Here is a 21,825-nt window from a genome sequence, read left to right as displayed (position 1 = left end):
GCAGCCACAGAGAAGGCTCTCCTCCGGGTAGTCGCCAGTCGGCATTGGCCGACGGATGGAATTCGGAGGAGGCCTAAACTGTGGGATCTAATCAGTCTATTGGAGGTAATTGGCAGCAGGCGGTCTCTCAAGTACCCAGGTCCAATACCATGAAGGGTTTTATGGGTCTCCCAAGCTCTGTTTTCGCTGGCAGAGTGCTTGGGCCACCACAGGTGCCCCCGACACAAGTGACGTTGAGCTGGCCAGGCCCACCATAGCCATGCCCAGCTCAGCCTCCCTCCGAGGTGAAACACAACCCCCAATGAAATCGAGTTTGACACCCCTGCTGTAGTTTATCCTGTTTGCTCCATCACTTTGTTTAGCCTCTCAACAGTCCCTCTATTATTTGAGTTTTGTGTTGCTGCAGAGACTGAGGTCCTCCGGGTCTCTGAGTTTAAAACCAGGGGTGGGATTCTACCGGTTCGGACCGGTTCAGGTGAACCGCTAGCTCCGACGATCAGCTGGGCCCTCTCGCCTACCCCTGCGCTATACTGACCTATATCTTCTCAGCTGACTCGCACAGCAAAGCAGATTGCTGCGCCTCAGCTGTGTTACTCCCCAGAAGTAACACAGAAAGTAAGCATTCTTAAAACTGTGCATGCGCGCAAAGCACGGGATCACCAAAACGGTTGTTAAACTGGCAGGATCCCACCACTGTTTAAACCCATTGTGGACGGGCAGCCCTGCTTACATACCAACAGGGCAGCATTTCTCACGCCAGACTGCCTCTCTGTTTTTGCTGCAAGGCTGTAGGAAAAGCAAAGGAAATTGCCTCTCCCTCTCCCCCCCCCCCCTGGAAAAGCTTTGTTTTGAAATAGATGACCAACATGGGCTTGCAAATGGGCAGTCGTGCCTCGTAAATTTGGCTCAGTGCTCTGTGTTTGGAATTGGATCAATAGGCCAACAGACAAACTAGAGAAAGGTTATTGATCTGTATTTTCACAAAAGCTCTCCCTTCTGGCCCACAAATCAATCAGCAGCAGCCTTGCGAAGAGCCGTGTCATAGGTTTCACGGCAGAAGAGACTAGATATGGACTGAAGGTTTCTTTTCATCCAGATGAAACAGGACAACTCAGTTAGAAATGAAGCGCTTACGGCAGGGGTTCCTCAACCCTGGAAACTTTCAGATGTGTGGACTTCAACTCCCCAAATTCCCCCAACTAGCAAATTCATTTTATTTTTGAAAAGTTTTTTTATTTTTTGTTCTCTATATACAATTATAGGTATACATACACATAGTTATTATTCTTTTTTTACATTTGTCGTTCTTGTACATTTGTCATTCCATTTACAGAGTTATAATATACCATTTGGGTTGCTTTGTTTATCATTCCTCACCTGTTTTGACACCACTTTCTTTTCCCTTTCTTTTTCCCTTCCCTCCCTCCCTTCCTTCCCTACTTTCTTCCTTCCTCTCTCCTTTCCCCTTCTTCTTCCCTTTCTTCTTCCCTATTCTTTTCTTCTACTTCCCCTTCCTGTCCTCTCTCCCACTCTCCTTCTCCCTTCCATCTTCCTCTCCTCACCTCTATCTTCCTTCCCTCCTCTTCCTCTCATATCCTCTCCTCCTCTTCCTTTCTTTTTCTACTGTTGTAGGTGTCTCTTCCAGCTCTTAATTTTTATTTTCTAGGGGTGGTATTTTCGCAGACCCAAAAATAGTTGAATATCATTTCTTGCTCCCTTTCCTTCCCAAATCTATCCTGATTATGTTTCCCCCCCTTTGTATCTTACTTTTGAATATATACTTATATATTATTATTATTTTTCTTCCCTTTGCAAATTCATATTTGTTGGGATGGGGCAAGATATTTATCCTAAGGCTCCAACAGCCAACATTTTCCAGATTACAGATTCTGAACCCTCCTTGTCTCTAAATTTAAATACCTATATTTGCCAAGAACTTAGAAAAGGGAGCTTTGAAAATATTGCTAAACCTTGGCAGTTTGAAGATGGATGGACTTTAATGTCTAAAATTTACCGCCCAGCAAACTGATCGGAAAATTCTGGCAATGAAGTCCACGCTATCTGAAAGTTGCCAAGATTAAGAAACAGTGATTAGGATATTTAAAAATATTAAACGTAGGACATTTGAAAAAATACCATGTATGGTGCTCTCTGAGCTTGGTTTTCTTGTAGACTCTTCATTACCAAACTCGGTAACCTCATCGGTGCACTGCAAGTTAATGTTTTCAAAAGTGAATATAGAATTCGAAGTGATGTTACTGATCCATTCATTAGCGTCCATTCATTAGTTGAGTATAATAGCAGGCTGCACATCTTCCCAAAATGAACTGATGTGCATTGCATGGAATATAAACGCCACACACTGGTTGTGAACAACGTCAGAAAGAATGCAAGCCCTACTTTCCTATTACTCCACACCTGGAATCCTGCATTCAGTTTTGGTTGCCATGATGTAAAAAAGATGTGGGGACTCTAGAAAGAGTGCAGAGAAGAGCAACAAAGAGGATTAGAGGACTGAAAGCTAAAACATATAAAGAACGGTTGCTGGAATTCGGTATGTCTAGTTTGATGAAAAGAAGGACTAGGGGAAACATAATAGCAATGTTCCAATATCTCAGGGTTTGCCATGAAGAAGAGAAAGTCAAGCTATTCTGCAAAGCACCAGAAGGCAGGATAAGAAGTAATGGGTGGAAACTAATCAAGGAGAGAAGCAACCTAGAACTAAGAAGAAATTTCCTCACAGTTAGATCAATTAATCAGTGGAACAGCTTGCCTCCAGAAGTTGTGAACGTTCCAACACTTGAAGTGTTTATGAAGATGTTGGATATCCATTTGTCTGGAGTGTTGTAGGGTTTCCTGCCTGAGCAGGGGTTTGGACTAGAAGACCTCTAAGGTCCCTTCCAACTCTGTTATTCTATTCTTTTCATTTTCTTCATTCCTTCTATTCTATTCTATTCTATTCTATATTTCCTATATTCTTTTATTCCTATATTCCAATTCCTGTTTTTCTAAAGGGCCCTTTTACGTAGTCCAGAAATACCTCTTCTGCCTGGGGGTGTGGAGGATATTTGTGAATGCACACCTTTTGTAAAAAGCTGGTATGTATTCAGAGGACAAACCTGAATTGGCAGGAAGAAATTTTTGAAAGGGATGGTTTGACCGCAATTGCTTTGACATTTTGCTGCTCCAAGATTTTTATGAGTAAGGGGCTAGTTGGAAAGTTCAGTCCACTGCATCAGTGTTATATATATAAAAAAACGGAAGGGAGGGGATTGCACAAGCTTGTTCCCTTTATTGTCTCCTTTCCATCCAAACTCACTGACATAAACCGCTCTGGGGGGTCTAATTATTATGTCTTTCCCCCCCCCTTTACGTGAATGGATTTGTGAATTCCTCAAAAGCTAAAACCACAGAGAAAAGACTGTGGAGACAACAAACAGTTGCTCTTACTCTGGCATTTCACTGTTACAAATGCTGAGTGTCTATGTTACTATTGCTGTTAAATTTTTATAAAAAACATTTTATCTGTTGCTGCTCAGGATCGAATGATGCATTTTATGTAATTTTACTATTGATAAGGAATGAGGTGGGGCTGCGGTGGCTCAGTGGGTAAGACGCTGAGCTTGTTGATCAGAAAGGTCGGCAGTTCGGCGGTTCAAATCCCTAGCGCCACATAACGGAGTGAGCTCCCATTACTTGTCCCAGCTTCTGCCAACCTGGCAGTTGGAAAGCACGTAAAAATGCAAGTAGAAAAATAGGAACCACCTTTGGTAGGAAGGGAACAGCGTTCTGTGCACCTTCAGCATTTAGTCATGCCGGCTACATGATCACGGAGACTTGCCACTGGCTCTTTGTCTTTGAAAAGATACAGAAGGATCTTGACAAACTTGAACATTGGGCACTATCTAATAAAATAAAATTCAATGGTGAAAAGAGTAAGGTTCTACATTTAGGCAACAAAAACAAAATGCACAGGTACAGTATAGGTGGTACCTTGCTCAACAGTAGTAACTGTGAAAGGGATCTTGGAGTCCTAGTGGACAACCATTTAAATATGAGCCAGCAGTGTGCAGCAGCTGCCAAAAAAGCCAACACAGTTCTAGGCTGCATAAACAAAGGGATAGAATCAAGATCACATGAAGTGTTAATACCACTTTATAATGCCTTGGTAAGGCCACACTTGGAATACTGCCTCCAGTTTTGGTTGCCACAATGTAAAAAAGATGTGGAGACTCTAGAAAGAGTGCAGAGAAGAGCAACAAAGATGATTAGGGGACTGGAGACTAAAACATATGAAGAACGGTTGCAGGAACTGGGTATGTCTAGTTTAATAGAAAGAAGGACTAGAGGAGACATGATAGCAGTGTTCCAATATCTCGGGGGTTGCCACAAAGAAGAGGGAGTCAAACTATTTTCCAAGGCACCTGAGGGTAGAACAAGAAGCAATGGGTGGAAACTAATCAAGGAGAGAAGCAACTTTGAACTGAGGAGAAATTTCCTGACAGTTAGAACAATTAATCAGTGGAACAACTTGCCTCCAGAAGTTGTGAATGCCCCAACACTGGAAGTCTTTAAGAAAATGTTGGATAGCCATTTGTCTGAAACGGTATAGGGTTTCCTGCCTAGGCAGGGGGTTGGACTAGAAGACCTCCAAGGTCCCTTCCAACTTTGCTATTGTATTGAAAAGGAGATGAGCACCGCCCCCTAGAGTCGAGAACAGCTAGCACATATGTGCGAGGGGAACCTTTACTTTAAGGGATGAGATATGAAAAGAGTTTTTTTTAAATTGAAATATTGGAGAGAACCAGCTAGCAGCACCAAAGGCATTTTAGATATTGTCTCCAATGCCTGCAGAAGCTGTCTACAAGAGATAGAGATAGAGGAAAATGTTCATTTTGGGGGTTAAAATGCATATATATATGTGTGTGTGTGTGTGTGTGTGTGTGTGTGTGTATGTATGTATATGTATGTATATGTATGTGTGTGTGTATATATATATTCCTTCTGGAGGTGGCAGGCTGGAGAAGGTGGTCTGGCTGGCTGGGGAATTAAATTATTATTTATTTGTCAGTGCACAAATTCTGGAAGTGGAAGTGCACAGGTCTTCAGGATTCTTTCCATCCATGCCTTGCAAGTGTCTCTGCTAATGATTGTGCAGTGAAGGATACTAACAATGTGTTTTTATACCTGCTCCTTCAGTTGCACTTACTTATCTTTGCATTCGCATATCCGGCAATGTCCAATCTGAGACCTTCTTATTTTTTTCTTCCAGCAGAATGGCGAAGCTTCCTTATTTGAAGTGAACATCCGCTACGTTGGGGGACTTCTGTCTGCATATTACCTGACGGGCGAAGAGGTTGGTACCGCTGATCCATTTGTCACGTCTGAGTTGCGATATGGATTTCCGCACAGAGAATCTCAGAAAGCCACACCTGTTCCCTTGCCTAAAACCAGCTAAAAATGGTTCCTCTTGATAAATATCAGACTACCGATGATAGCGGTTAATTAAGTTGGGCATAATTACTTGGCCTGGCTCATCCAGTAGGATTTTCCTCCTGTGGACAATTTCTTCTGGACAGTTCACTGGGTTGGTACATTGGTCTCTGCAGAAATGCCACTGGCCACGGTTTCGGTTTTGTGTTCTGAATGTATTAAGGACTTGAAGCTAGAGAGAAGGAGTTGTGTCCCTCACAAGGCTCACATTAAACACTGCTGTGAACTACCATATTTTTCAGAGTATAAGACGCACCAACATTTTGAAGAGGCAAATTTAAAAAAAAAGCGTTTTGCACTCTGCAGACCTCCCCAAAATGCCCCATTTTTCACAAAACCGGACCCCTTTTTGTCAAAAAAAGAGGGCATGAATAGCCTTTAGGAGGCTTGTAGAGTGCTCCTGGGGGGTGCCCCCCCCAAAAAATGAGCAAAAATGGCCTGTTTTTCACAAAAAAAGGGCACGAGTAGCCTTTAGGAGGCTTCTACAGTGCTCCTGGGGGCTGGGGGGGGGGAATTGGCAAAAAACAGCCCGTTTTTTGCTCATTTCTGCCCTCCCCAGCCCCCAAGAGCACTCTACAAGCCTCCTAAAGGCTCTGCACGGCCATTTTTGCAAAGGGGGCAGGGTTTCAGGAGGCTAAAAATGCTGTACTCAGTGTATAAGACCGACCCAGATTTTCACCCTCTCTTTTGAGGGAAAAAGGTGCGTCTTATACTCCAAAAAATATGGTATCTTTTATGTTTTTAAAAGTGACAACCACTTTTAGCTCTTCCACCAAACCCCAAAAATTTTCTTGGCATTAAAGTCACGTGTGATGAGCTCCTAAATTTCATGGACTCGGTCCAAAACATTCTTCATTAACTCAACAAGGGAGAAATGCATCTGTGAAGGCATTAATTGCCGTAACTTTCCAGTATTAATTCTTGGAAGTGAACTACTACCTAGGCAAGTGTTTCCATAAAACATAGCCACAAGCAGGAATCTCTTTAGTGAGAACTTTTATTATGAAATTTAGGATAGGCAGTAGGCTTAAAGGGGGATTGATGCACTTTTATGCTTTGGTTGTCGATCTGCTTCTGGGTGCAGTTCAAGGTTATTATCAGTGGTGGTATTCAAATAATTTAACAACCGGTTCGCTGCCCTAATGACCAGCTGGGTAGGCGTGGCTTGGTGGTCATGTGACTGTGTGAGCATAGCCAACTCAATGTCACTCACATCGATGGGCGCTTCCCCTTAGCTTTTACAATGCAATAAGGGTTAACTGGAGAGGCAGTTTCTGTAAGCAGGGCCATAAAGATTAGGCTAGAAACAACACCAGAACGTTTCCTTCCTGCTTTTCTTACAGAATTAGCTCTGTAAAGTGGAAAAAAACAACTCGAGATTTCTTCCAACAACTGGGTGAATCCCACTACTGGTTATTACCTTCAAAGCTCTTAATAGCATGGTCCAGGATAGCTGAAGAACCATCTTCCCCTATAGCAATGGTTCTTAACTTTTGGGGCACTAGGGACCGGTTCCGGGGAGAAAGGTTTTTCCATGGATTGGGGGGGGGGTGTTTCCACATGCTGCCTGCATCCCATGTATGGGGTTCTACTTGTTTACACAGCACGGTTTCTGGCATGCCGTGGCCCAGTGCTGATCCATGGACTGAGAGTTGGGAGCCCTTGCCCTATAGCAGGAGTGTCAAACTCAAGGCCTGCAGGCCAGATCCAGCATGCGGGGTGCTTAGATGTGCTTAGATTTGGCCTGTGGAGCCACCCTGGAAATAGCAAAGCAGAGAGTTGCAGGAGGCTAGCGCAGCAGAAAATGGAGCTCAGTAGCCCATTTTCGCTAGCAGAATGCTTGGGCCGCCAAAGGTGCCCCTGACATGAGTGACGTCAAGTTGGCCATGCCCCCTCGTCACACACCACATGCCCCCCCCCCGACATCAAACACAACCCTGATACAGTCCTCAATGAAATCGAGTTTGACACCCCTGCCCTATAGGGGTGAGCCGAGGTGGCACAGTGGTTAAATGCAGCACTGCAGGCTACTTCAGCTGACTGCAGTTCTGCAGTTCGGCTGTTCAAATCTCACCAGCTCAAGGTTGACTCAGCCTTCCATCCTTTCGAGGTGGGTAAAACGAGGACCCAGATTATTGGGGGCAAGAGGCTGACTCACTTAGAGAGGGCTGTAAAAGAACTATGAAGTAGTATATAAATCTAAGTGCTATTGCTTCCTTCCTTCCTTCTCTCCCTCCCAGCAGTTAGAATGCAGTATTTCAGGCTGCTCACTGCCAGTAGTTCGATTCTGGCTGGCTCAGGGTTGACTCAGCCCTCCATCCTTCCGAGATCAATAAAATGAGGACCCAGATTGTTGGGGGCAATAGGCTGACTCTGTAAACCACTTAGAGAGGGCTGTAAAGGCACTGTGAAGCGGTATATAAGTGCTATTGCTATTGCTATCCTTCAAAGAATATTCTTCCATTGGAGCAAATGGTCTCAGAGGTGACCTTGCTTCCCAGGCCGATGACTGGAACCGAAATGAACTTTGCAGCATGATATAATACCGCAGCAGTAGAGTTCCTGCTTATTTTTCCATTGTTCCACAGTACACACTGAGACTGATTGCACTATATATTTTTGATGGCATAGAAAGGTTGCACAAAAAATTTCTAGGACAGAAACTGGAGCAAAGCAGTAGTTTGGCCTCCTGCTGTGGCTTTGCATATAGAACAAGGGAGCTGCGTGGTTCCAATGACAGATTGTAAGACCCTTGCAGTGCAAAAGTGTTATATGGTCAGCTTTTTGTCTTTTGAAAGGAACAGTGAAGCACAGCAAGTTGTGACGCCTATTTTTTTTCTTCCCAAAACTGATTTATTTTATTTTTTTTACTTAATTCTTACAAGTTAGCTTTGCCACTGTGGCCTTGGCAATGCTGCTTCCCTCATTTAGACAAAAGCTTTGGATCCTGCACGATGTCTCTGTAAATCACTTCACGTTCTTCCCTTTATAACAAGTAAACTCTTGATTAATATATCTGCAGAAGGATGCGGCTGTTTCTCGCTTTTCAGCAAGTTCAGTTCCTGTAGCGACTGAAGCAAAGGGGGAATAGGAGAAGAAGATGTCCCCGTTCTCAAGTTTCCAAAAAAGACTTCAGCAACTGACTAGATCAGGGAATTGTTCTAAAGCTTTACAGGCAGTCTTTAACCTATGGCCATATTTGAGCCCTGAATTATAGTTGTTAAGTCATGGTGGTTGTTATCACAGCGCACCAGACAGAGAGGAAGAAGGGGTGTGTGAAAAGCTGATGGAGATACTTACTTCTCTGTCCCCACTCAAAACTGTTTTCAGTCCTGGCCAATGTCTTAATTCATGATGGTGTCAAAAACAACATTGATTTTGATGCCTTTTAGTGGTGCGGTGGCTCAGTGGCTAAGGGGCTGAGGTTGTCAATCAGAAAGGTTGGCAGTTTTGGCAGTTCGAATCCCTAGCGCTGCATAACAGAGTGAGCTCCCTTTACTTGTCCCATCTTCTGCCAACCTAGCAGTTCGAAAGCACATAGAAAATGCAAGTAGAAAAATAGGAAGCATCTTTGGTGGGAAGATAACAGCGTTCCATTCGCCTTCGGCATTTAGTCATGTTGGCCACATGACCACAGAGACGTCTTCAGACAGCGCTGGCTCTGCTTTCAAACGGAGATGCGCACCACCTCCTAGAGCCGGAAACGACTAGCACGCATGTGCGAGGGAACCTTTACCATTACCTTAGTGGAGCTTAGAGGTGGAGGATAACTTTCTTGAGAGCTGAATGCATTCAGAAAGAGACATCATTGTTGGGGTTCACATCCATTGTTGTCTCCCTCCCCCTCCCCTACAACCTTCCCTAATATATTGTTTGCCAGATATAGAATCGTAAAATTGTAGAGTTGGAAAGAATGTCAGGGGTCATCTAACCAAGTGTTTTCCAAACAAGGCAACTTTAAGGTGTGTGGACTTCAACTCCCATGCTGACTGGGGAATTCTGGAAGTTAAAGTCAACATATCTTCCAGGTGACAAGGTTGAGGAACACTGACTTATTTTTCTGACTTATTTTTCTTTCTCTATACTGGCACCTGAGGGGGCTTTCCAGGCACTCCAGTGGAGAGTTTTTCTCATCACCTACAAAATCAGAGGGGCTTTTCCAAGCTGTGGAACCTGTTAATTTTTTTAAATCCTGACCTGCAAAGCGACGGCTATGGTACTTTATTTGTAGATCAAATCCCACCCTTAGAGAAGTTGCTATGGATATGTTCTGACCTAGGCTTCTCCAAAAAGTACGAGGCAGATTCCTGGTCCTGACAAAACCCCTTTTATTAAACGAATGTGAATTCCTCTCATTCACATTCAGCAAAGGCCCAGTCGTTGGCAAGCAGTCTTTCAAAGGAATATTTATGACCACAGACCTTATCTATTTTAGAAAGCTGCCGTGTAAATATTTTCCAAACGCAGTGCTGTGCAAGGAAAGACTTGGCACAGAGTCCCTGAGATTCACAGACAGATCTTCACACTCCTGAAACGAATGAACGAATGAATTGTTTCCTGCAAAATCCCACTCCTCTTTTATTTCCTATGGGAGGGACCATTCACCGTCCACCTGTGGCTTTACTCCCAAGTCGACCCTGATTTCTTAGCTGTTCTTTTCTTCAGGCAGCTCTGTGCATGTGCACACTGGGAACAGACTCCAGCTATTCCACTGCCTCAACACTGTCTAGCTCCGAAGGTAGCTGATAACTGCCAGATGGCCTTGGCCCCACCTCAGCCTCTGATGCAGAGCCCTCATCCGAGCCATCCTCAGCCTCCAGGACTGGCCCTTGTTCCTCCCCAACCTCCTCACTGTCCGACTCTGCTGCCAGCTGTGCTGGCCAACACAGGATACCCCTGCCTGTGTTTGATTGAAGTTTATTGTTTCCCCCTTAAGCTCTATCAAGTTCTTGCAGATCCCTTGGGGTTCCTCAGAAAAGGTGGAAAAAACCTAAGCCACCCTTTTCACTGGAGCTTCCAAGGATTGAATCCAAGATTTTCCATGTGCAATATATGCGCTGCATCCTAGCTATCGAGAGCCTTCTATTTTTTCCTTAAGTTCAAAAGGCTGAATTTTTCTTGTCTGAGTTCATTTCCAGTCTGGGTTTTTTATCTTTAATACGAGTGTTTGTGTAATTGCTGAATTGGCACATACAATTGCTTGAATAGTTCACAATAGGCGTCTACTGAATAGCGGTCCTTGAAAAACGAAATGAAAGAAGATTCATTTCCTTTCTTATGACGCCTTTAGTTTCAGTTTGTAAGGGGAAATAATGTTGAAATAGTAAAATAGATAGAATCTTATTAATTGAAACAATATTGTTTTAACGGAACAGGGACAGCAAATTGCACTGATAAAATCGAGATTTTTAAGACCTTTTAAAACAGACCAGGCATCAAAGTTTCTAGTGCCTGTTAAAGATCACCCCCACTTACACACCCTACTCCTTGGTGGGACGATCCAGAAGCCACCATCCAAAGCCATTACTACACCTCAATCTTGGAGAGATGGCACAGAATTAAGATTTGTGTGTTTTCTACAGCGGAAATCGTGAGATGGGTCCTCATCTATTTTTTATCTCATCTGTTTTCATGATTTTATTGTTGTTATTATTTGGCCACCTGTGCTCTAGTTGTCAACAGGAGCTAAACTGCATTCACACTGAGAAAAGATGCTCACAGCTGTTGCATCCAAATATTGCCCATTCATTCAGTCTGGGCAGAAGAACATTTATCTGGAAGTAGCACTAGTGCTTAGCAATAGCATTTAGATAGCCCCATAATACTTCACATCACCCTCTTAAGCAGTTTACAGAGTCAGCCTATTGCCCTCAACAGTCTGGGTCCTCATTTTATTGACCTCGGAAGGATGCAAGGTAGAGTCAGTCTTGAGCCCCATTACAATCAAACTCCAGGCTGTGGGCAGATTCAGATTTCAGATTTCAGATTTAGTTTATTTGTATGCCGCCCTTCTCCGGGAGGGACTCAGGGCGGCGAACAACTCAAAAGGGGAAAGGGGATACAAACACAATACATATAATTAAAATACACAAGAGTCATACGGCCATACAAGTCGAGAAGGGAGGGGAACTCATCAACCCCAGGCCTGCCGGCACAGCCAGGTTTTGACGGCTTTCCGGAAGGCCTGGAGAGGGGTGAGGGTCCAAATCTCCACGGGGAGTTCATTCCAAAGGGCCGGAGCTGCAACAGAGAAGGCCCTCCCCCGGGTAGTAGCCAGGTGGCATTGGCTGGTAGACGGAACCCGGAGGAGGCCGACCCTGTGCGATCTAATGGGTCTGTGGGAGGTAATTGGCAGAAGGCGGTCTCTCAAGTACCCAGGTCCAATACCATGAAGGGCTTTATAAGTTATGACTAGCACTTTGAAGCGTATCCGGAGACCGATCGGTAACCAGTGCAGCTCGCGGAGGATAGGTGTAACGTGGGTGTACTGAGGTGCACCCACAATCGCTCGCGCGGCTGCATTCTGGACGAGTTGTAGTCTCCGAATACTCTTCAAAGGCTGCCCCATGTAGAGCGCATTGCAGTAGTCCAGTCTTGAGGTCACGAGGGCATGAGTGACTGTCGTGAGTGCCTCCTGGTTCAGGTAGCGGCGCAACTGGTGGAGCAGGCGAACCTGGGCAAATGCCCCCCTGGTCACAGCCGACAGGTGCAGAGATTGCCTGCAATGCTGCATTCTAACCAGGGATTGGATTCAGTCAGTTTGGATCGGTTTGAGTGAACCTGTAGCTCCGACGATCAGGTCGGTCCGCTCGCCCACCCTTGCGTTTTGCTAACCTATTTCCTCTCAGCTGATTATCGTAGCAGAGTGGATTGGCGCACATCAGCTGTGTTACTCCCCAAGAAGTAACGTCGAAGGTAGGTTTTGGTAAAACTGTGCACGCGCGCATAGTGTGCATCAGGTGCACATGAAACACACACGCACACACAAAACATGTGATCACCAAACCGGTTGTTAAACTGGCAGGATCCCACCACTGATTCTAACCACTGCACCACCAAGGCTCCTGGTGTACCAGGAAGTCCCTCCACGTGGCTGAACACATGGAGATTTATGTTAAGAAACCCAGCTCCCATTTATTACAGTATCTGCTTCCTCACTTCCTCCTCTTTCTTTCTTCCAACAGGTCTTCAAGAGCAAAGCTCTAGAACTTGGGGAGAAGCTTCTCCCGGCCTTTAACACACCGACCGGAATCCCACGAGGAGTCATCAACCTGGGCAGGCAAGGAACAGTCATGTGTTGTTGCTAACAAATAGAGCATAAGAGGAGAAACCTGCCTGGAGTTAACCCCAATTGAGCCCAAAGCTTCTGTCGTTAATGAGACATTTGTTATAAGTGAATTTTGCCCTTTTTACAACCTTTCTTGCCACAGTTGTTAAGTGAATCGCTGCAGCTGTTAAGACGGTTGTGAAGCAACTCTGGCTTCCCCATCGGCTTTGCTTGTCAAAAATTGACCACATGATCCTGGCAGCTGTCATAAATATGAGTCAGTTGCCAAGGGTCTCAATTTTGATCACATGACCATAGGGTGTTGCGGTGGTCGTAAGTATGAAAAACAATCATAAGTCACCTTTTTCCGTGCCATTGTAACTCCGAATGGCCACTTAATGAATTGTTATAAGTCAGGGACTATCTGTAATGTTTTCAACAGGAGCCAGGTCAATGCTGTCAGAAAGCAAATACGGACAGCTTTCAGTTTCTCCCACAACCTGGCACTTTCTATCTATACAGAGGCTGAGATTTCTGGGTGTTTTAGGCTCCCAGTGACTTATTAGCCCAGCCTAATTTGGAGAGTTTTCCTGTAATTCTTGCAGTGGGATTCTCATTGCCTTAAATCAATGTTTCTCAAACTTGGAGACTTTAAGATAGATGGACTTCAACTCCCAGAATACCCTAACCAGCCATATTGGCTAGGGAATTCTAGGATTTGAAGTCCACCTCTCTTAAAGTCTTCAAGGTTGAGAAACGTTAATCTCAGGCAATACTGGCTAGGGAATTCTGGGATTTGAAGTCCACCTCTCTTAAAGTCACCAAGATTGAGAAGCATTGATCTGAGGCAATACTGGCTAGGGAATTCTGGGAGTTGAAGTTCACATATCAAAGTCTCCAAGGTTGAGAAAACTACCTTGGATCCTGAAGTTTAACTTCTCCCCAAAACATAGCTTTTTTTTCCCGTTCATAGGGCAGAGCTCCCTCCCAATCTGACTGTGTTCCCAGGTGTTAATAGAAACCAGAATGACTCAGACCAACCTTTTTCCCCTAGTTACTTGAACTGACACTTTTTCAGATCTAGCTTCTGTCATCCCAAATTGACTAGAGCTATTCTGGCTGATAATTGGAACTTGAAACCAATACAGCGGAAACTGCCAGGCTGGAGAAAGATTGGCCTGAACTGAAACCAAAGTTGGCATAGTTGACTAATTTCTGAATTTCCCTCGGAGGGAATCGAAAAGCATTTTCTGCTTCAACGTGCTTGTTCTCTGCAGTCATAACCCCTCTCGGCCCTTTTGTTTTTGTAATCACAGGTTCCCAGCTGTTCTCTTGGTTTCAGCTTACTCGGGGCATCTCTGTGTTGGTTGGGTGGTAGGAATTTGAAAGGTCCTTGCCTGAGATTTTGAGGTGCCCTCAGCTGAGAGAAAGAGGTGAATTAAAAAGAACTGGTGATTTTGTGAACCCCAGTCCTGTATTTTATTATTTTTTTGCCATCCTTTCATCCTGCTGCATTTCTGCAACGTCTCTGGTCTGACTTTTACAATTTTTACAATGTTGAGTTTAGTTCAGCGTGTTCCTCTGTACAAAATCTAATTTTTGCTCTTTGAATTGTCAGCCTGAATCCTAGAGTAATTCATCTTTGCCTTGAATGTCATTCTTGGTGAGCGTTCTTAGGGCAGTTAGAATATCACTCCAGACCAGGTGTTCTCGGACTCAACAACTGCCTGGGGAACATTGAGAATTAAAGCCCACTTATTTTAAAACTGAAGTTTTTGTTGATTTGTTGCTCTAGATCAGAGCTCCCCAACCCCCAGTACTGGTCCATGGCCTGCAGGAACTGGCCCGTCAAGCAAGCAAAGCCCCATCCATGCACATGCAGAACCATGAAACCACACCCACACCTGGTCCATGGAAATACTGCTCTCCACGGAACCGGTCCATGGCACCCACAAGATTGCGGGCCACTGCTCTAGACTTTCCACGTTTTTCAATAATTTGGCTGAATATGGTCCTCACTCCCATCTTTTTCCCTTCCTTCCTCCCTCCCATCTCTTTCCCCCTCTCCCATCTTTTTCCCTCCCTCACTCCCTCCCTCCCATCTCTTTCCTTCCCTCTCTTGCATCTCCTTCTCTCTCTCCTCATATCTCTTTTCTTCCCTCTCTCCTCCCGATCTTTTTCCCTTTGTTCCCCCCTTCCTCCCATTTCTTTCACTTCCTCCCTCCCATCTCTTTCCCTCCCTCCCTCCCATCTCTTTCCTTCCCTCTCTCCTCCCCATCTCTTTCTCTCCCTCCCTCCCTTCCATATCTTTCCTTCCCTCCCATCTTTTTCCCTCCCTCCCAACTCTTTCCCTCCTTCCCTCTCTCCCTCCCATCTTTTTCCCTCACTCCCTCTCTCCCATCTCCCTTCCCTCCTTCCTTCCTTCCTTCCCCTGAGACAAGGAGCTGCGGATTGCTCACCACTAAACCATATATCCCCAAACCAGGGAACCTGGCTAGCATTGAAATACTTGGAGGCCTCCAGAAGAACAACGTACCTTGATTAGGAAGTGCAGAAGCTGTGTGAATGCCAAAGGCTCGTGCAGGGGGCTCCTAATCAGAGGGACATAAGGGAGACATTCAGCAAAATGGGGGGATTTTGAGGATCAAAAGTCTGGCTAGGAAGGGAATTGGCCCAGGTTGTCCAGCTATTACGCTGAGAGATATAAACAGGCCAAGAAGAATCTCTTTTTCTCCCCTTTTCAGTTTTCTATAATTTAGAAGAATAACTTGGACCCCTTCCTGGAGGCAAACCAAGCGAGATTTATGACACAAGAAATTTCTTATGATTTCAGCCTATTAATCTTATTTTGCTGAGCCGTACCGAAAATGTATTGCTAAGCAACCACCATTTTAAGTAACTAAAATGACATAAATTTTTAAGAAACGATACCAAGGTGTTGAGGTTAGCATTTGTATGTATAAATTTTAAGTTCATATTTTTTTGAGGGTGGGGACTAATTCTCCAGGAAGCCAAGTCAAGGACTTGCGTTTGCCTTCCTGCTTAAAGTTGAGATTAGAACCACGAGGAGAGGCCATTGGAGAGAAGAAAGGGCAATTGGTTTGAGAACACCAGAAGGAAGAAAAGCCATTTTAAATTTAACCCTCCATCCTCATTCATTTGAAAACGAAAAGCCTGGTTTGTTGTAAGAATAATCTATATTAAAGTTAACCTGCGAGAAGCACTTATTGGTATCATTGCTCTGAGTGGTGCCATCTACTAATGAATGGGACGATCAGAGTATCCAGGTAAGGAAGAAACACCACTGGAGATAAAAGATGGATTGTCAGTATCTCTTAGGATAGGGTGTCAAACTCATGTCATCACAGTGGCATCACATGATTATTGGGACTTTTTTCCCCTTCGTTAAACCCAGCCTGGGCGTAGCCAGTGTGTGACACATCCGGCCCATGGGACGGGAGTTTGAGAGCCCTGCCTTAGGATAAGGGTCTCCAAACTTGGTAATTTTAGGCAATTTTAGTGGTAAGATTCAAAACAATTTACTGCCAGTTCTGTGGGTGTGGCTTGGGCCTGATACAGCTTGGTGGGCGTGGAAGGGGATGGATACTGCAAAATCCCCATTCCCTCCTCACTCCTGGGAGGAGGATACTGCAAAATCCCCATTCCCTCCTCACTCCTGGGGGAAGGATACTGCAAAATCCCCATTCGCTCCCCACTCCTGGGAGGAGGATACTGCAAAATCCCCATTCCCTCCTCACTCCTGGGGGAAGGATACTGCAAAATCCTCATTCGCTCCCCACTCCTGGGAGAAGGATACTGCAAAATCCCCATTCCCTCCTCACTCCTGGGGGAAGGATACTGCAAAATCCCCATTCGCTCCCCACTCCTGGGAGAAGGATACTGCAAAATCCCCATTCCCTCCTCACTCCTGGGGGAAGGATACTGCAAAATCCCCATTCCCTCCTCACTCCTGGGAGGAGGATACTGCAAAATCCCTATTCCCTCCTCACTCCTGGGGGAAGGATACTGCAAAATCCCCATTCCCTCCTCACTCCTGGGAGGAGGATACTGCAAAATCCCCATTCGCTCCCCACTCCTGGGAGAAGGATACTGCAATATCCTCATTCCCACCTCACTCCTGGGAGGAGGATACTGCAAAATCCCCATTCGCTCCCCACTCCTGGGAGAAGGATACTGCAAAATCCCCATTCCCTCCTCACTCCTGGGAGGAGGATACTGCAAAATCCCCATTCCCTCCTCACTCCTGGGGGAAGGATACTGCAAAATCCCCATTCGCTCCCCACTCCTGGGAGAAGGATACTGCAATATCCTCATTCCCTCCTCACTCCTGGGAGGAGGATACTGCAAAATCCCCATTCGCTCCCCACTCCTGGGAGAAGGATACTGCAAAATCCCCATTCCCTCCTCACTCCTGGGGGAAGGATACTGCAATATCCTCATTCGCTCCCCACTCCTGGGGGAAGGATACTGCAAAATCCCCATTCGCTCCCCACTCCTGGGAGAAGGATACTGCAATATCCTCATTCCCTCCTCACTCCTGGGAGGAGGATACTGCAAAATCCCCATTCGCTCCCCACTCCTGGGAGAAGGATACTGCAAAATCCCCATTCCCTCCTCACTCCTGGGGGAAGGATACTGCAAAATCCCCATTCCCTCCTCACTCCTGGGGGAAGGATACTGCAAAATCCCCATTCGCTCCCCACTCCTGGGAGAAGGATACTGCAATATCCTCATTCCCTCCTCACTCCTGGGAGGAGGATACTGCAAAATCCCCATTCCCTCCCCACCCCACTAACCTGCTTTCCACCTCTGTTCTCCTGTGCAGAGCAGCAAAAGAAAACCCAACCCGATCAGCTGGGATTCAGGAGGCAGAGAATAGATCATGTGTGGGGCCAGTGAGAGTTGGAATTTGCCGGTTCTCCAAACTACTTAAAATTTCCACTACCGGTTTTCCAGAACCGGTCAGAACCAGCTGAATACCACCTCTGACTGTAGGACTTGTGGACTTCAACTCCCAGAAATCCCCAGTCAGTTGAAATCTACAAATCTTAAAGTTGCCAAGTTTGGATAATGGAGGGATACCTGTGGCTTTTTATGTTGCCCACCGGAACTTGAGGTAGTGAGGAAAGGATTGGAGTAAGAGCAAGGAGAACCAGTTTCTACTTCTCCTTCAGCCATGGAAGCAACCTAGGTGGTTTTGGGCTTACCACTCTTTCTCAGCGTGATGGAATGTAGTGAGTTGGATCCCCAGAAGGGAGGGGCTGCATTCCAGAGGAGCAGGAGACAATTCAGTCCAGATACTCTGTGTGAGAGAAAGAGGGTGAGGATAACCCCTCCCTAATAGTTCCCAGAGTATATGTTTAATGTAGGCAGAAGGCTGCTTTGGTTTGACAAGGTTGATCTCTGGTCCCAAAATCCAGAAAGGCACACAATAATTCAAATGGATGTCTTTATTTTTCCACATCTATAGGCAGAACGTTGCAAAACACTCTTATTATCTGGAACTATAGGTAGTCCTTAACTTACGACCACAATTGTGCTCCAAATTTCTGTTGTTGAGTGAGACATTTGCTAAGTGAATTTTGCCCCATTTTATGACCTTTCTTGCCCTCATTTGTTAAGTGAATCACTGCAGTTGATAAGTTAGTAACCTGGTTGTTAAGTGAATCAGGCTTTCCCATTGAATTGGCTTGTCAGAAGGTTGCAAAAGGGGATCGCATGATCTTAGGACAGACCAACGGTCATAAATAGGAACCATTTGCCAAAAAAAATATCTGAATTTTGGTCACATGTTCATGGGAATGCTGGAAAAGTCGTAAGTGTGAATAATGGTCATAAGTCACTTTTTAATGCCATTGTAACTTTGAATGGTCATTAAATGAACCATTGTAAGTCGAGGACTGCCTGCCCTATATACTTTGAGAACTATCGGTTCTCTTAACTGCCACAAAGAAAGTTTCTAAAATCAGGTTGGTCGTGTGACTGACCCATTTTATTGCCGTTCTATCTTACAACTGTAATGGGCAGGCTCCATTACAGTCATAACTTGAGGACTACCTGCATAAACATAATCGGCGTTCTCCTAGATTGGTCCAAAGTCTAGTATGTTGTCCTCAGCCAGGTTCTTAGGACAACAGTGATGGTGAGCAGCAAGCTATTTGTCCCCCAATAGCTGATCTTCAGGTTGCCTCAACAGCATCCTCATAGCTGTTGGCAAACCGGCTCGATATTATTATTTTTTATCTTCTCTCAAAACCACTTGTAATTTAGCTCCCTGAGATGGCTAGGTTTAAGGGAGATCTGTGGTGGATTTGCCCCACAATCCCTTGGTGGAGATAGATGGGATTCACCTAAAAGCATTAAACTGCACTGAAAACCCCCATCTTATTGAACGGGGCTCCTCAGTGCTGTAAGTTTTTATTTTAAAAAAAGTTAAAAGTGTTGGTCCTATCTGAAGTCCATTGCACCAACCTCTTAGCGCCATCTGCTGCCTCCCTTCTAATTCCTCCTTTCAGATAATCACAGCCATGATCACTGTCTTTTTGGGGAAAAGAAGCCTTCCCCACAATCTGCCTCCCATGCTAATCAAGAGTTATTAGGATCAGGTCTTCTTCCTGTTTTTGAAATGGCAGTCATTGAACTTCTCTCAAGCCGGCAATTACAGGGGCTATTTTCAACCCCATCCTAAAAATAAAGGCTGCTCCGCAGAGGTTGAGATGATCTTAATAGACTGTAATCAAGATGGTTGTGTTGGCTGATTGGAGAAGATGAGTAAGGAAGCAAAAGTCCGGGAAAGTTCCTACGATTGCTATGCTTTTTTTTTTCCTTAGCTCTCTGTAAATTTCCTACAATTTAACCACTTGCCAAAACCAGAATGTTTGTTGCATTTCTCGGGGGCCTTGGATCTAAAGCTCTAGATCCGTGATAGCGAACCAAGGACACATGTGCCCAAAGTGGCACGCAAAGCTGTGTCCCCTGGCATGTGCGGCCTTGCCTGTTTGTCTTCTAGGTTTCTGGGGCACGATCAGCTGTCCTTCGCATGCACGGAAGTGCCAAAAACCAGTGTGCGCATGCACGCTGGCCAACGGATTGTCGGGTACGCTGTGTGCAAGAACCCGAAAGTTTGGCTTTTCCGGAGCACGATCCCTTTGCCCGTGCGGGAGTGCTGAAAACCAGCCTGTGCATGTGCACTGGCCAGCTGATCATCGGGTGCGCATGTGCGCTAGAACCCGGAAGTTCCACTTTTCCACAGCACAGCGCTGATGAGCATGTGTGCGTGCAATGTTTCTGCTCAGCCTTTTCGGCACTCACTGCTCTAGATCAGTGTTTTTCAACCTTGGCAACTTGAAGATGTCTGGACTTCAAGTCCCAGAATTCCCCAGCCAGCGAATGCTGGCTGGGGAATTCTGGGACTTGAAGTCCAGACATCTTCAAGTTGCCAAGGTTGAGAAACACTGATCTAGATGTTTGCTTTTGACCACAAATTGTCCCTGTGCTGCCTCTTCCATAGATTAAGCTTACCTCTTGAATGTTTACGTCTTCTAAAAGCACAGTCATGCATGTCAAATGCACGCTGTATCCAAAGCTGCTCTTCGTTTGGCTTACCAGACTTAATAGCCTATGGGTATTTATGTATTTAAATACATCCGATTGCCAACAAATGCAGAGGAACAAATGCAGAGGAACAACGGCAGTGTTCAAAAAGAAACACGTGGCCTCTCTGACTTTTTATATCTCTACCTGCTAAGTGCTGCAGTGCAGATCCATGTATATCATCTCCTGTGCTGTCTGTCTGTTTTCTATGTAGCCAGACCAAGTGCCATCTCAGACAGCAAAAATGATACACCATTATTCTCAACTAAGTTGCTGGAAATAAGGAGAAGGATGTAAGTGGCATCTGGAGAGATGTGGACTTTATGTTAGGCTTAAGAGGCCTTTTCCAGCACAAATGCCAATGATCAGATTTTTGGCCAATTTAACCCAGTGTTTTTCAGGAATGTGGAGAGGAAAGCTGAGGTATACAGTAACAACTAATAAGTAAATCCCTTTAAGATTCATGGACTTCCAATTCCCAGAATTCCATTCATGCTGGCTAGGGAAATCTGGGAAGCCGAATGAAGTCCAAACATCTTAATGTTTCCACCGTTGGGAAATGCTAAAATAAATCTACAATTGTACAGACTAAGCCATGCAAAGAATAGGTCACCTGTAATAGGTCACCCATTATAGTGGGTGGTGAGCACAGCACAAAACCTCCTGGGCTGTCCCCCTGATACCACTAGATGAGATCTCTAAGGCTTGCTGCCTTAGAAGAGTTAGGAAAATCCTCAGGGACGACTCGCACCTGGACAGCACTTCTTTCCCCTCCTACCATCGGGAAGGAGATATAGAAGCATAGCCAGCCACACAAACAGGCTAAAGAACAGTTTCTATCCGTGGGCTGTCAGACTCTTGAATGTGAAACAGCATCACAACCACGTAGTATGATGGGCTTGCAGGGCCGGCGCAACATGTAACATGTTCACACAGGTGCAATAGGACTAACATGATTTATTTGGGTTAGGGATTTTCTGTCTTCACTGTGAGTTGTATTGTGTTGGGGGGGAGGTGCACTGCTCAATCAATCTCATTGTACATATGTTGTGCACTGACAAATAAATAATAATTATTGGAGCTGGATCAAGCTTGAACAGTAAGGGAAACTGCCTGGGATTCTCACTTCTTGTATGCTTAGCTCTTTTTTTTTCCTATTTCCCCCAGTGGCATGAGCTGGAGTTGGGGATGGGCATCAGCGGGAAGCAGCATTTTAGCTGAATTCGGGAGCCTCCACTTAGAGTTTATGCACCTTTCAGAACTGTCTGGAAATCCCATATACGCCGAAAAAGTAAGTATGCCCGCTCCCTCCTTTCCTTCCTTCCTTTTTTCTCTTTCTTTCTCTTTCTTATCAATTGGTGTGAAATGATTCCTCTCCCTCTTTCAACCTGCTACCATGTCTCCCCATGCAAACACGTTCACCTAGGCACCCAAAGCAGCCTCTAATGAAA

At 45.2% G+C, this 21,825-nt stretch overlaps 1 protein-coding gene across 2 annotated transcripts in view; it reads left to right on the top strand.

The window, feature by feature from the left end:
* Positions 1-21,825, top strand: part of MAN1C1 (mannosidase alpha class 1C member 1) — a 192,914-nt gene that overhangs the window by 147,384 nt on the left and 23,705 nt on the right. The window contains exons 4-6 of one of the 2 annotated variants that reach the window (XM_087727048.1): positions 5,276-5,356; positions 12,678-12,772; positions 21,542-21,665. In XM_087727048.1, the coding sequence (XP_087583174.1) occupies positions 5,276-5,356; positions 12,678-12,772; positions 21,542-21,665 (300 nt within the window). Of the gene's footprint in view, positions 1-5,272; positions 5,357-12,677; positions 12,773-21,541; positions 21,666-21,825 lie in introns of both variants that reach the window. The other variant, XM_087727047.1, reaches the window with a different exon arrangement.

This window comes from Thamnophis sirtalis, unplaced genomic scaffold (assembly GCF_051295495.1).
Source record: "Thamnophis sirtalis isolate CommonGarterSnake01/CBP01778 unplaced genomic scaffold, rThaSir2_p1.2 scaffold_13, whole genome shotgun sequence".
NCBI lineage: Eukaryota > Metazoa > Chordata > Lepidosauria > Squamata > Natricidae > Thamnophis > Thamnophis sirtalis.
This window is presented reverse-complemented; position numbering and strand designations above follow the sequence as displayed.